Below are 15775 nucleotides of genomic sequence, written 5' to 3' on the forward strand. Positions count from 1 at the left end.
GATCTTTTTTCCCAGGTTGGAGAAAAATACTATTTTTCCCCTCCTCAGTGGTCAGCATTATTCACCAGGATGTCTGGCATAATCCGTGTTCATAGGGCTGTGGCTCTCAATTAAATGCTTTGCCTTTCTCTTATTATTCCCTGTTGAGGGAAAGGTTACTGGGAGAAATGTTAATGAATTACTTAGCCGTGCACCGTGCCCACAGTTGGGTGATGATGGCTTTTCTCAGAACTAAAGCCACAGTTCTGGAATTTGCCACCAGGAGGGTTGGGCCTTCCACTGATTTTATTGCCCTTAACCGTTTCCTCCTTCGATGCTCTTTTGGTTTTAGTGGAATCCTGCCAGCAGAAGCCGAGCTTATGTACATCAACGAGGTGGAACGTTTGGATGGATTTGGACAGGAGATCTTCCCTGTGAAGGTAGCACCCCCCTGTCCTTGCTTCAGCTGTCTCAGAACAGCACAGGCATTTGGAAAACCAGTGTTGCTTGAGAGCAGAGGACCAGAAGGCTTGGCTTTCTCATTTCTACATGGCATTAGTTAGCACCAATTTACTTTAGTGAAAGCAAACCCTTTTTTGTTAATGGAGAGATTTTGAAGCTTTCCACAGTCCTCAGCAGACTATCTCAATTGTAAGACAGTGTTCTGAGTGAGTACCAACACCAGCCCATCTGGTGCCGAGCAGTTATCAAGGTCACAGCCGACCTTACAGCGGGACACGTAGCAAACGTCGTGTGTGCCTTAATGCAGATCCTCCCCGGCAGTTTTCCTCCTCAGCCTTTTCTTTTCTCTTCTTGGGGCTGATGCAGTGATAACTGTTTTTGAGGAAGAATGAAACATTTCCTGGATTCAATCGTACTTTATTTCTCTGGCTCTAGAGAGCCTCTGCTGTGGGTTTCCAGCCCCTTTGGTGTTTTCTGGAAAGTATGCCTAGAAAGGGTTATAAGCACATCCCACCCTTTGCAACAGATTCACCTCCTGAAGTGAGGGTGTGGTGGTGGGGTCAGGGTGCAAGGTCATCTGTAGAGCAGAGTCCATCATCCAAACTCATTTTCCTCTCTCTGCTGACCCACTTTACCAAAGACGGAGTTTTATCAGAAACCTAAAGCAACTGGCACATTTCAGCGATTTGGGAGACGCCTGCAATTTCAGCGTAAACATTTCACTCCAAACTGGCTCCACTGGCTGTTTTATAAGCGTTCTGTTCCCCCTCCATCGCACGTTTGCAATTTGCCTTAATGAGAACTGCCCATGTGTATCAAGTAGAATCGAGCAGGGTGGCCGCAGCTTGCAAAAAAGGCTAAATGACTCTTTTTTAGATTTGTTTAATTTTCTTTTGCTTCTCTAATGGCTGCCCTTCATAGGGTTGTAATCCATTTTCCTTGCAATAATGCCTTATGAAGCCATCTGCATCCCGCTTACATTTCAGCAGCCCATATATAGTCATGATATTTTGGAAAATCAGAGTAAACTTTTCTCCACTTCTAGAAAACCAACTTCTCGGGCCCTGGAAGTTGGAGGTTTGGTCGTGGGGGTCATTTGCTTGCGTGGTTTTTAGTCATTCTGAACTGTGGGAAACAGAGGCAGTGGAGACAGCATTGAAATCCGCTGTGCTGGGTTCAGATGCATTTTTGAGTCTGTCCTTTAGTGGGAAAAGTACAGGGAGCTAGCAGAGCTACTCCGAGTGGGCAGACGGGCTCGGCTGACTCACGACCCGTGGGCGTAACTCCGCTGGGCTGCTGCTTTTTTTCCTCCCCCACCGCATATCTGTTCATGACTCAGGTGACCACCTACAGACTGCATGATTCCTGGTGGCCCAAGGATGAGGGGCGGGGCGGTGGTACCCATGGGGGCTGTGATGGAGCCGGCTGTAAGTGAAAAAGCAGCAAGAGCAGCCTGCCCGTGGTGGAGTCCCTCTGGGCTGGTTGGGTCCTTCTTGACCAAGGAAGGTTTCAAACATATGTTGTGGATATGTCCCAGGGACAACCATTTAAGTTTAGTGTGGGTTGTTTTCTTTTTCCCCCATGAGTGATTTCTCAAAAAATTTTTCAAGATTGGGGAGCAGGAATACCAGTGCGTTTCCTGACAGGTCTTCCCTTGCCCTCCACAAACACAGGGTGTCCGCAGCCTCCATGGGCTCCTGTACTGTCAGAGCAGGTGGGCCTGGGGGGAGGGAGCTTCTGGAATGGGTCACACGGGGTTGGAGCCTCAACCCCAGCTGCGTGTGCTGTTCTAACGGGTGTCTGGTCCGTGTTTTTTCCGTTGTCCCACGCTGATGGCCTGCCCTTCCCGCGTCCCCATCCATCCCCCTAGACCTCTGCACCCACCTCCTGGCAGCGTCCCCAGGGAAGTCTTTCCACAGAATTTTCCTTTTTCTTCGCATCTCTACTTTGCCCGTCTTCTTTTCCCACGTAGATTCTTTTTTTTGATCATGTAAATTACCTTCTAATCCCTTGTGATTACTGAGGCCCTCTCCCTACTCCCTAGTTCTTTCTCGCTCAGCTTTTGCCATCAGCGGTTGTCTTTCCCTTTCTCTCTCTCTGTGAGAAGATTCCTTCGTTAATGGAAAGTTTTGGGGAGGTGGGTTGAGAAGAGGTCCTTGAGAAGGAGGTCTTTGTGTCTTAAATGGGTATTCCGAGGAAGGTAGGGGTTTATCTTTCCTTTCTTGGGCTGAGTTGGGCATGTCTCTCCCCTCACTCCACAACGAGGACACCTCCCAAGTGAGAGCAGGGGCTGGATGATGGTTTGCTCACTGGATGCTGAGTCCTGCTCCCGCTCTGCTCTCAAGAACACTGGAAGCTGGGTTATGCTTTCCCAGGCAGGAGGCTGGGGCACCTGACTGGACCAAGAGACCGGACTGAAGACAAGACCCCTGGCCTCTCCCAGACAGGGCCCAGCAGATTGCCCAGCAGTGAAGCTTATAGTCCACGTGCCCTTCCTGTGCTCACAAAGGTCCCAGCCAGTGTTTAGCCTCCCACGCTGGAGTGTGAATACATACCCGATCATACACACCCCAGGGTTGCCCCAATAGGAATAACAGAGGTCAGTGCAGTGAGAATGAAGCATCCCGAAAGAGGCAGAGATTCTGCAGGGTGAAGGATTCCCCCATCCCTCACACTGTGAGCTTCAGGGATTTTACATATATATGTGTAGGTATTTATATATATATTATATATTACCTCATTGAAGGAGCAGATTGCTTTTAAAAGAGAACATTCAGAAAATAAAAACTCTCAGAAATTTACAATATGATATCGGAATGGTAAACTTAATGGATAGGTTAGAAGGGAAAGAAAAGTCTCACCCAAAACCCCGAAGTTATGGAATGTGGGAGGCAGGAGATAAAATTGGAGGGCCAGCCCAAATGTTCAGCATCTGAATAATGGGAGTTCTGAAGAGAGTGAACGGGGGAAACAGAAGGTAGTAATTTGAGAAAATATCCCAGAACTGAGGAACACGAGGTTCTAAATTGGAAGGCCAAGCATGGTGGATGCAAATGGACACACTCTAGGGCTGTAAGTGGTAGAAGTGGATGCCTTTAAAGGAGAGGAAATGATGGGGCTGGGTCTGCTGCTTGCTGCTTTAAACAAGATCTAAAGAATATTCAGTTCCTCAAATTATGTGCCTGTGTCATTGCTCAGATACAGTATGCATATATAATCAAAACGTATGCACATGTAATTTTGATTAAAAAACACAAAAACTAGGGTTAAAAAAGATATCAATAGATGCTCATGAAAGAGCTCTTCACTGCCAGCCAATCTGAGAAAAATCCTAAAATTCTTTCTTAAACAGGAAATGTGACAAATTGAGATAAAAGAAGAAAACACATCTGTGTAGTCTCTTAGGAGGTGCAGCGGGGTGCCTCCCTTCAGGTTGCTTTGTTGCCCGGATGCCGTCTGCGATTTCATTCCACGTGTGGGCGAGAAACGGGGTGTGGTCCGCATGGGGAGGCTACCCGACCGCTGGGACGCTTTTCATCACGACGATCTCTTGTTGATCTTGCGCAGGACAATCATGGAAACAGTGTGCACCTGGGCATTTTCTTTATGGGGATTTTCGTGAGGAACAGAATTGGAAGACAAGCAGTAATCTACAGGTAGTCTGATTTGTCTCCTTTCTCCTTTTCCCTGGAGGTGCTCTCGCAAACCACACGGAGTACGAAAGTTATACGGATGAGTTAAGAGCCAGACGGTGGATTAGAGCTGAGCTTTTCTCAACTCTAATAAGATCAGCCCTCTCTGCAGGGTTTAAGTGGTTATGGAGAAATTCCTCTCACTTTCCCTGGGGGTTTGTTTGGGGGTGGGGGATGGAGAATGCTCTTTCTTCCCACTGACTCCAAGAAGTGCGTAGTTGAACTCCCACTGAGCCAGAAGCCTGGAACCAAATTCTATGAGTCTGGTTAGAAATGGGCTCTTTAGGCATGAGATTCCTGCAGGATCACCTTTGCCCAGATTACCCATGACCAGTCATTAAATCCAACCTGGCTTCCATCCATTGCCCAGCGTGCCCTTTGCCTAATGCCATGTGCTATAAAGGTGCAAACTAATTTTTCTATTAAAGAAAGAGGGCTCTTTGTGAAAGTATGTTTTGAAAAATCAATGTTTGTTATAATTAATGAAAAGACCTTGGTCCTTTTTTATTACTTTGATCCTTCAGCCTTCTTTTCCATTTAACAGGAGTGGAAGCAGCATAGGGAAGTGACAGGGTCCATGAGTTTGCCTTGTATTGATGCCCATAGATCCTATGCTAGTGTCAAAATCCGAAAAACTACATGCTTGCTTTCATTTATGAGGGCAGTGTGGCCTATTATTTACAGGAAAAGCAGCTTTCCTGCATGTGCATCTGATAGGCAGAGCTGCATGTCCAGGGAAGATCGAAGATGGCTCTTAGAGTCAGAGCATGGTCCACCTTCTGGAAGTAAATTCTTGGCCAGCCTTGTACTTGTTGGATCAGCAGTTACTGCAGGTCATTTTGAGAAAGTTTTCCCACTAAAAGCTTCCTAATTGGCTTTTGTTTTCCTAGGTCCCCACCCTGCCATTATTTTTGTCCATATGTTTTCTTTTGCTCTTTGAATAGAAACATTGTTGAAGGAGAAGTAGAGAGAGAGTGCTTTGGGGCTACAAAATAAGCTTTTTGATTTTTGGACATGTTGAAGGAAATGGCAACCCACTCCAGTATTCTTGCCTGGAGGATCCCATGGACGGAGGAGCCTGGTGGGCTGCAGTCCATGGGGTCACTAAGAGTGGGACATGACTGAGCGACTTCACTTTTGACTTTGGGACATGTTGCAGGACTCATATACCTGCAATGAATTGAACAAAATATATAAATACGGGCAGAGTCGCAGCTATACATTTTTATGCCCAGGTAAAGCTATCCAGGCCTTTTGTCCCACACAATTCTCTGTAGCTAAATCAGTGCTTGAGTCCAGAGAAGAGAAGCAGATAGATTTTGCATTCTGGCGCTCTGGATTAAATCTAAAATAGCAGTTTGAAAGTTCACTGTTCATAATAAGCCCCTCACGGGTTTTGTTCAGTTTCCCTGGGAACTGCTTCCAGCCCACTTCCTTTAGCATGGTGCCTTGAAACCCTTATAAGATGTGAATTTACTGCTACTATAGTGTCCTGTTAACTGTGCCACTAAAGGTGAAGTCATATGGTGGAGTGAGGAGTGGATCCAGAATTTTGGCCATCTATTTGAGGGAATGGAGCCAGAGAATATCAAATATCTTTTCTCTTTTGAGACCCTCAGTAAGGAGCATGTAGCTGTGAGGCCATGTAGATGTGATCTTGTGGAACTATTAACAGACAGCTTGCAGAGTACCTGTAGATGTATATAAACACAGATGACATTGGTGTAATAGAAGGGTGATTGGAGGAAAACCTGAAAGGGATCGATAGAACTCATGCTGATAAGGAAGGTTGCTGCTTCTGCTGAGTCACTTCAGTCATGTCCGACTCTGTGTGACCCCATAGATGGCAGTCCACTGGGCTCCCTCGTCTCTGGGATTCTCCAGGCAAGAACACTGGAGGGGTTGCCATTTCCTTCTCCAATGCATGAAAGTGGATAAGGGTAATTCCTCCCCTTTGACCCAAATTGCCTCATCTGCAAAGTGGGAAAGTTGTCTACCTAGAGAGCCGATAAAAGAACTGGCTGTTATACAGAGAGGAGGCAACATCATTACTTTCATGAGTTCAGCAAGCATCTAGCCTGTGCCCTATACCAGATGCAATCAGTCCATGGAATACAGAGATAAAGCAGGCAGAATCTCTGCCCAAGGCACGGGTCCTATGGTTGAGTTTGGTTTAGTTAGGAATCTGATCACAGACATAAACCACTGTGATACAATGTGGTGACTGATAAAGGACTACACCCGGCTCTTTCCTGGCGTGTAGGTGGTTGGGAATGAGGAAAGACTGCCTGAAGAAGGTGGCCGCTTCTGAGTCTTAAAGGAATCATGCAGGCAGAGATGGGAGTGCCACGAGCAAGCACAGGATGGAAGGGGACTTCCATGGCAGTCCAGCGGTTAAGACTCTGAACTTCTACTACAGGGGGTGTGAGTTGGATCCATGGTTGGGGAACTAAGATCCCTCATTCTGCCACAACATGGTCAAAAAAACTTTTTTTAAGTTAAAAAAAAAAGCAGGATGGAGAGGAAAAGGCAGTGGGCAGGGAATTATAGGTTGGGGAGCAGAGTGAAGGGCAGGTAGTGTAAGAGGTGATTAGAAACCGGCTCTAAATAGAATGGGAAGCAGGAGCTTTACCTTCCCTTGTCTGGTGGTGCTCTCTGTGTATCCCATTTTAGGTCAGATCTCTATGAGGAAAGGGAAGGAAATTTGTCTGTGTGTGTCTTTAGATCACAAAAATGTAGGCACATTGAACCTTCCCTCAGCATTTTTTCTAAGTGGCATCATCAAATCTGTAGTGTACATTGCAACACAGAATCTCCGTGAATTCTTCAGCCTAGGTTCCTGAAAATACCTAATTTATTTTTATTTATTTTTTTTGCTGCCCTATGTGACTTGTGGGGTCTTAGTTCCCAACCAGGGGTGATCCGGGGCACAGAGCAGTGAAAGGCTGGACTCCTAATCACTGGGCCTCCTGGGAACTCCATACATGACTTTTAAATGACCTGCTCTCCCAGCATTGAAAATGGGGTTCATGGGAAAGACTTTGTCCGTCTGGAAATATGAAAAACTAGGCAGCAGAAGTCTCTTGCATATTTTTCTCCTAGCTCATAAGGGAAAGTGTACTTTATCAAACAGCAATGTTGAGGTGGTATGTCGCTATTTAAGTAGATGAATATTGCATTTTATTTCCATTTCTGCTTTGAAGGAAGAAACGTTTAGCTTTTTGAAATACAGCTAAACCGTAATTTGTAAAGTGAGGCTCAGTAATAGCAGATGACCCTCCTGTCATAAATGTCTGGAAAGTCTTTGGGCAAACACTGTGGGGTTTCTTCTGCGCAGGTGGAATGACATGGGAAACATCACCCACAACAAGTCGACTATCCTGGTGGAGCTCGTCAACAAAGAGGAGACTGCCCTCTTTCACACGGTAAACAAAACAGACAGTGAAGGCAGGGTCCTGCAGGCCACTGGCGGTCTGACTTCTCAGCTCCTAATATGCTTTCCTTGGTCTCCATGTCATGAGAGAATAAATAGTCTAACAGACCCATAACTTTCCATTACGTGCCCAGTGCTGCCATCACTCATTTCCAAGCGGTGTTGGTGACCTGATGCTCACAATGCCAGGGTTCCAAGCTGAGTTTTACTCTAGGCTTTGTGTTCCTCCACCAGTCTTATTTGTGCTGGATTGCAATGTCTGGCATGCCCTTCACGAGTCAGCTCTGATGATATGGCGTGGTATTTTCTTTCGTTGGCTTATTTGGGTTTTCTTTGCCATCACAGCCCAAGGCTGATCTGAAGCAAACTGGTGACTGCCTTTCAGTTGAGTGCCTTCTTGAGAACCAAGGCAGTTCACGCACCTCTCTGCTAGATATCCATGCCACACTCTGCCTTGATTCATTTATTGATTTGCAAAGCATTTGGTTTGGCATATATAAAGACACGCCAGATCACCAGTGTAACTCCAGCGCCATGGACATAAAGGATTCTCTAGCACGCAGTATCATCTAACATCCTTGGGTGGGCTTCATCGACGCGACCACTGCTGAATTTCAGCATGTTGGTTTGTGGCTCAGGCGGCTACTTTGTGCCTGACGTGAAGGAAGGAAGGGACATGTCCCTGCCCAGAGGAATCGTAATAAAATGCATATACAAACAAGTGTTTATTTCTTCTTTTCCAAGGAGGATATCGAGAATGCCAAGTACATATCTCGACTGTTTGCTACGCGGCACAAATTTTACAAACAAAACAAGATCTGCACTGAGTAAGTAAACATTTCATCCACCTGCTCTCTGGATGGCTCGTTCCAGCTTCAATTCTTACGCTTTCAGAATGTTGTAGATCACCTTTTCTGCTCACTCTTTCGCCTCATTCCTTGTAGAAGCTAAAGGGGCAAGCTGAAGCCAGGCGGGAGGGAAAGAGCTTTAATGATGAAGACCGTCTGGTGTCGCCTATATGCCTAGGGGGAAATGATTTGCAAATTGACTGTGAATGCTTGACTTCCTGGATGGAGTGGCCAACATCAGTGCCTTTCCAACCTCTGCCATGAGTTTGGAGGAGCCGAGCGGTTCCCAATTTGCCAGGGCGCCCCTTCGTGTCAGATGTAGCGTGTGTTCAGAAGCGTGTAGCGGAGTGATGAGCCAACTTGAAAGAGAAGAAGCTGCTGTCATCCTCAGCCCCGTGGCACTCACACAGTTGGCTAACCCTGCATGTGCTTCTGGGTCAAGTCACCCGCCTGTAAATGAGAGGCCAGGGTAATTAGAGGAAGATTTGGAAGACACTAATAGATGTCACAAATCCATGTGTGTGTTTTCAATTTAATTTGGAAATGGGGATGATAAAGAGAGTCTGATGAGAGAACTTAACCGTGACCTGACCTTGGATAGAGTGTGTCTGGCTCATGCTATCATTGAATTTCCTCTGGTTGCCTTCAAAAGACATTCCTCAGCAGAGTACCTCAGCAGTTGGGGCGCCCAAGGTGCTTAATTTTGTTTCAAAGAACTTCAGGGATGTAAATGCAAGAGAAGAACTGCTTTCCCGCTTCCCCAGTGGACACATCCAAGAGTGTGAAAATGCTGTCCTAGAGCAGATCCTGCTGTAGAAGGCACTGCTTTAAACTGGAGGATCAGGTCCTGGCAGACTTTTTTCCCTATGTGATGGAGACTCTTTTAAGCCAGTCTCTGCCACTGGTCACTCTTGGAGTCTAAAAGTATATTTGATAGTACAGTCAGTCAGCCCTCTGTATCTGTGGTTTCACATCCGTGGAGTCCACCAACTGTGGATCAAAATATTTTTTAAAAATTCCAGAAAGTTGCAAAAAGCAAAGCTTGAATTTCCTTTGTACTGGCAGCTGTTTACATTATATTAGGTATTATGAGTAGCCTGAGACAATTTAAAGTGTGTGGGAGGATGTACATTGGTTATATGCAAATCCTATGCCATTTTACACAAAAGCATCGGTGGATTTTGGTATCTGAGGGGGTCCTGGAACCACTCCTCCTTGGATATCAAAGGATGACTCTATCAGATCTGCAAACAAAGTGTGCAAACATAAACAGAAGAGCACTGATTCAGGAGCAGCAATTTAAACAGCCATGTCTATGTTATGAATGCACATGTGCATACACATGTTCTCATGCACGCACACACAAACCCCATTCTTTTGCACGAGTGCACACGCACACACACACACTATTCTTTTGTGTATGTGCACACACACACACCCCATTCTTTTGCATACACACCCCATTCTTTTGCACGCACGAATGCACACGCACACATACACAGACACACACACCATTCTTTTGTGCACGCACACACACCATTCTTTTGCACACACACACACACCCCATTCTTTTGTGCATACACATCATTCCTTTGCATGCTCACAAACACACCCCATTCTTTTGAACAGATTCCCTATAGGTCACATCTTTGCAATTTTCTGCTACTGCCTTTTATTTGTTGAGATGTCTTTGAATTAACAAGAATTCTATAGTTGACTTCCGTAGGGTGGCTTTAAGAAGAAAACTATTTTGAGAAGTAAATATCACTATAGTCTTCTTGTTTGACCATATCTTAGCAAGTGGCTTTATTATAAAACTTTCTGAGTATTTGTATTTCTTTTGTGTCCTTTTCTTCATATGCAAGTGAGCATCACATATTAGACTGAAAATTAAGGAAACTCTGTTCTCCTTCGTACTTCTGTAATAACCATTCCTTTCTTCTTCCTAACCAGGTGTGGGAGGTTCCTATTCTCATATCTGATGAAAACTGGGGCTCTCTAAAAACGCCCTCATCCCCTACATAGACAGTAAACTCTGTATGCAGTTTTAGAGTCTCACCATGGGCTACATGAAGGCTTGGGATAGCTCTCTGGAGTTTATGAAATCAGCATCATATGAGCAGTATCCTTCTCCAGAGGTCTCTGTTCTCTGACCTCTAAAAGATGGTCTTTGATTTTTATTTCCCTTGTAATTCATCTTTAGAAAGAAGCCTCATTCTTTTCATATTACTTTGTAAAACATTATAAAATATCATTTATTCCAAACATTTTGCAAATAAAACAAGAACAAAAAAGGAAATTAAAATTGTCTTGGCTTCACCAACCAGATATAGAAAATATTTTTGTTTTACCATAATTCTTATTTCTTTGATATGTAGGTTGGCTGGATCTTCTTTGCTGCTCTCAGGCTTTCTCTACCTGCGGCAATCTGGGGGCTACTCTTCGTTGCAATGCACAGGCTTCTGTTTGTGGCGGCTTCTCTTTTTGCAGAGCACAGGCTCTAGGTGCACGGGCTTCAGTAGTTGTGACACTCAGCTCAGTAGCTGTAGCTTGAGGGCTCCAAAACGAGGGCTCAGTAGTTGTGGTATACAAGCTTTGTTGCTCCTTGGCATGTGGAATCTTCCTGGACCAGGGATTGAACCTGTGTCTCCTGCACTGGGAGGTGGGTTCTTATCCACTGTACCACCAGGGAAGTCCCTGTTCTACTGTGATTCTTAACCCATTTTGTCTACTTTCCCCTCTTCTCCCTCTCTCATCTATCAGGTCATCTTATACATGGTAAATAAGAATAACCATCCTCATTTTTTTCAACTTTTCATATAGACAATCCAATTCTCCACCCCCTATCAGACGCCAACCCACCTGGAGCCGGTCCTCCCTGGTATGTATGACATCTTCAGTTATCAAGTCCTCTGATTGCTGGGGTTCACGTGTCCTTCTGTGGTTGATTTTGAGGGGAGGGGTGGCCAGGGCATCATGACCAGGTGAAATCTGATGAGAACGCAGAAGGACATCAGTCTGCTCTGCAGGTGGGGTGTGCACACCCATGGCCATCACTTCTCTAAATGTGACCCCAGGTTCACCCTGGGAGTCTTATTCCAGGCCGATGAGATCTTAGTCCTTCAGCATGCAGCTTACTTTGTGTGTGTTTTTTTCCCCACTTGCTTTATCACTGTTCCTGATTTTTGCACATTTAGACATGTCATCAGTTATAATCTCGGCAAATTCTTTTGTATTCACTGCCATAGACAGTTTAATAAACTAGTCAGAAAATGACTCCTTGAAGGAAATATTGAAGGAGTCTAGTTGATGGTCTCAGATAGAATATTTAGTGGGGAAGAAAATTAAGGTTAATTAATTTTCTAATTTTAAGGTCAACAGAATTTGAGTTGAGGTACTTTTCTACCTACTGTTAGCTTTAAAAAAAGAAACACAAAAAAACTGCTCTCCTCATACGAATAAGGAAACAACTCATTGTCATGTGAATAAGGAAATAACTTATTCTAGGTTATGATTTATTTTACACAAAATCAAAATAAACACATGACCTTTAAATGTCTGTAGGTGAAGAGTTCCTTTGAATTGATGGGAGAATAAAATTTTTCTTTATACATGATAGGACATCTTTAACCTGTCATTTAAAAGGAACTATTTAAGGATTTTTTTTTTTTCTGGAAAATGCATTCACATGAATTCTTAGAATGCTAGAGTTTGGACATCTTATCATCATGTAATAATTCCTGAGAACCCATGTGTAAATACTATTAATTCTCTGTGTCAATGCACGATCTCTTACAGAAAGTCCTTGGAGATGTAGTGGGTTGCTTTGGGCTTCTCCCCTGAAGCAGCAACAGATTTCCTCCTGGCATTGTTTTCTTTATTCTTCTCCTTTGTTGATATTATTTCCCTTTTCCCTTCCTTAGAGTCCACAGGTCTTTACTAATGAGATAAATGTTCACTTGTGTCCATGAAATGCCAGGGGAAGCAGTGTTTCAGGGCCATCTTGTGATTTGATCGCATCCTGATTATCTGGAGAAGATGCAGAGGCTTTCCTGTTTCATTCGGATGCAGATAATCTGCAGGAAGCCAGGTTCCTGGCTTCTCCCTTTCCTCTGCCCTTTAGGATTAAACCGTGTCAGCAAGCGTTCCTTGGGATGAATGAGAGTAAAGCCAGATAACGTTGTCGCCTTTGAGTTTCCTAGCTGATAACCAGGGTTCCGGGTGGTTGTTTTTCTCTTGCTCCTCTGCCTCCTATATTGTGGCATCTAATTTGTTGTCTTAGCAGATCTAGAAAGAAACAGAATAATACACTGAAATATATAAAGAGATAGAATAAATAATACAATCCTGAAATGGTATTTGGAAGATTGCTATTATTACTTCTCATTTGTATTGCTTATACACTTATGTCGGTTCATAAACAGTCACTTACTTGTAGGATTTTTCTTTTTTAAAAAATTAAAGCTAGAGAAGGCAGGATGAGCTAACTTTGCCTTGCTGTGTATTTCTATTCTCTTATATGAATCCTTCCCTGCTGGCTTTTTTTGTTTTTTTTTTGTTGTTGTTGTTGACCTGAAAACTGGCTATCCAGTCATGGAAAAAATTGAGCTGAATTAGGTGTTACCAAAAAGAGGAAAAATATTTTTAAACTGCTAGTCAAAGACCAGCCAAAGAGAGATTTGGGAATGTTTAGAAGAACTGATACCCTTAACTACTGTATTAGATTGGTTTCAACTTTTATTTCTTCTCTTCTGATTCTCTTTAATTTTTGGATTTCTGGTCATTATATCTTCTTTATTTGCTCTTTTGGTACATAAACATTATTTGCAGAAAAGGAAATAGTAGATGAGTTATCAACCCAGTTTCATATTGCCGAGTGTTCTTCAGTCTAGGGATACTGAGAAAGTGTGACCCCTGCTGGCTTTGTATGGTTTTTTGGTTTGATCTCAACTTCTGTCCCAAAGCAGTAATATTTAAACCAATGTCTATAAGACAAATTTAAAGATAATCAAATAGAAATATAAGAGACTGTCCGGTTTGGTTGTTTGCAAGCTTAAAGTTTATTTTTTAGCATTACAACTTTTTCTTCAAACATATTTTTACTTGGAACCCCAATATCTAAATAAAATGGATAATGTTGGAAGGAGGAGACTGATTTGATTGACAGGAAGCTGAGACCTACTAAGATTAAATGACTTCCTCTAGACCACATTAGCAACTAATCATATTTCCTTTGTCGGCTCCCCAAGTAGTAAAACTGTCTAAGCATTTTGGTGTTTTCTCTAAGAGTTTTACCCTCCTCTGCAACACGCAGTTATTCAGATTGAGTGTAAATGGCCATGTTTGAGTCTTAGGGCAGTGAGTCTTCACTGAAAGGGTAGATGATTGCACCTGCGAGGTTCTCTGCAAGACCTTTCCACATTTGGTTCTGCAATGGGGGAGGGTCAGTAAGTGGTCTTGGGAATCGCAAACTTACTGTTATGGGTCCCCATTTCAGATTATATACGTTTGCAAGTGGGCCCAGCTTAACACTCCCACACCCCTGTTAGAGGTTGTTGTGGCAACGTGAACTTCGGCCACGGGTACAGCTATGCCGAAGGATGCAAGCTTGTGGCTTTAGGAGGGACCCAGTTTTGAATAGAAGGAAACAGGCTTCCCCTCGACTCTCATTATGTTTTAGGTGGAACATAATAATATGCATGTTCTGAGTTATTCCTTTGAAAAATGGCACTGGGAACTTTGCAAGGGTGTTAGAAAATAAGCTATAATGAAGTGCCTTCATGCTGATTGCAGCCTCTTTCTCACCTTGAACCAGCCTCCCCGTTCCCTGCTTTGTGTGTCTCCAGTCTGAAGCTTGGTGATGAGATGAGGGTGCAGATGCTCAGAAGAGGGTAGGCTGAGGGAGGGAGGCAGAGAATCCCTCGCACGTCTCCTTGCAGGGATGAGCAGTGGGGCCTGTCGTGTGCTCGGGCTGGCGCTCGTGAGCGTTTCGGTGCAGGACCTCCCACGTGTGCTGTGTTCTCTGTTTCAGCCCCGGCAACAGCCCTACATCCTGCCTCCCATGCACGTCCAGTGTGGCGAACACTACTCGGAAACACACACTTCTCAAGGTAACGCTGGCTTGCTGCTGTCCCTTCTTAAGACCTGAATTTGAGTACTGGGGATCAGTGCTGAGATTATTTTGTTTTAGGTGACAGCAATACTTTTATTTTAACTTTGTCTTGGTCTGAATGGCAGCAGTTTGGGATTTGTGAGAGTCACGGAATACCATTTACCCCTGAGACGAAAACTTCCCCAGAATTGCATGTGGAAGGAGTTGGGGGAAGACAGAAGGCGAGTTCCTTTCTCTTCCTCCTCATCCTCAAAAGTGGGTTGGAGAAGAGAGTGACAGCTAAGCCCAGCGGAAGACTCTTCACCTTCCTTGCCAGGATCAGAGAGCTTGTAACAGTCAGCCAGGTTTTCATGACAGAGAACACAGGCGTCCAGAATAAATGAAAGAAACACACACATAAGCTCAGCCCCTCATTTTAGCTCTCATTTGCCGCCTCTCCCCCAGTCTCTTTCTCAGTGCACTTGTTAAACTCTTTAGTTCCTTGTCTCTCTAAACACTCCCCTGCAAAATGTATGGAAAAAAAAAAAACCCATTTCAATAATGGTCTAATGATGAGCATTTATAGAGCAACTCTTTTCCTTAAGCACTATTCTAAGTACATTGTCTCATTTCATCCTCAAAATAAACCCAGGAGATAGGTACTGTTGATGTTGTTATTTCCATTTGCTATAGAAACTGGGATACAGAAAGGGTATTGGAGGAGCTTGGATATGAAAATCAGTGTCTTAACTCTGGAGCCGGTGCTCCGTGATCATTTCAGTAACTGCATCTTAGAAAACGAATGGGATTAAACACCGGATGTTGACAGTGGGATAAAGGATAATTCATTTCTGTGTTATCATAGGCTAGCTCTTGCACTGTCAAAGTGCAAGCCTGGAAACTAAGATCATCAAGATAACATAATTTAATAAAACACTACTTTTTATAAGCAGACTAGCAAAAGTTACCCTGCTCCTATGGGAAGGCACCAAACCCCGTTAGAGGTGGATAAATGCAGAGTTCTGTCTCTATAGTTTTCCTTGCCTCTATCATTTCATTTTGTCTGTGTTCCCACCTCTCCTCTTTAGGCAGCCGAGTATTTTCAGTCACCTTTTCTGTTTTTTAACCTTCTCAGCCTTTGAATTCCTCTACTCTGCTCATGCTTAAGTCTATAATGTACAAACAAATATATTTTGCCCACAGAAAAATGTGTTTGTAAGAGTTTGCCTCCTGAGGGTATGTGTGTGTGTGTGTGTGTGTGTGTGTGTGT

At 44.0% G+C, this 15775-nt stretch overlaps 1 protein-coding gene across 12 annotated transcripts in view; it reads left to right on the plus strand.

Annotated features, from left to right (window-relative positions):
• PTPN14 (protein tyrosine phosphatase non-receptor type 14) overlaps positions 1 to 15775 on the plus strand; it is a 190255-nt gene that overhangs the window by 148778 nt on the left and 25702 nt on the right. For all 12 annotated transcript variants that reach the window (XM_055582980.1, XM_055582975.1, XM_055582978.1 and 9 more), the window contains 6 exons: positions 332 to 419; positions 4009 to 4097; positions 7471 to 7558; positions 8311 to 8393; positions 11238 to 11295; positions 14446 to 14524. In XM_055582980.1, the coding sequence (XP_055438955.1) occupies positions 332 to 419; positions 4009 to 4097; positions 7471 to 7558; positions 8311 to 8393; positions 11238 to 11295; positions 14446 to 14524 (485 nt within the window). The remainder of the gene's footprint in view (positions 1 to 331; positions 420 to 4008; positions 4098 to 7470; positions 7559 to 8310; positions 8394 to 11237; positions 11296 to 14445; positions 14525 to 15775) is intronic.

Source organism: Bubalus kerabau, chromosome 5 (assembly GCF_029407905.1).
Source record: "Bubalus kerabau isolate K-KA32 ecotype Philippines breed swamp buffalo chromosome 5, PCC_UOA_SB_1v2, whole genome shotgun sequence".
Lineage (NCBI taxonomy): Eukaryota > Metazoa > Chordata > Mammalia > Artiodactyla > Bovidae > Bubalus > Bubalus kerabau.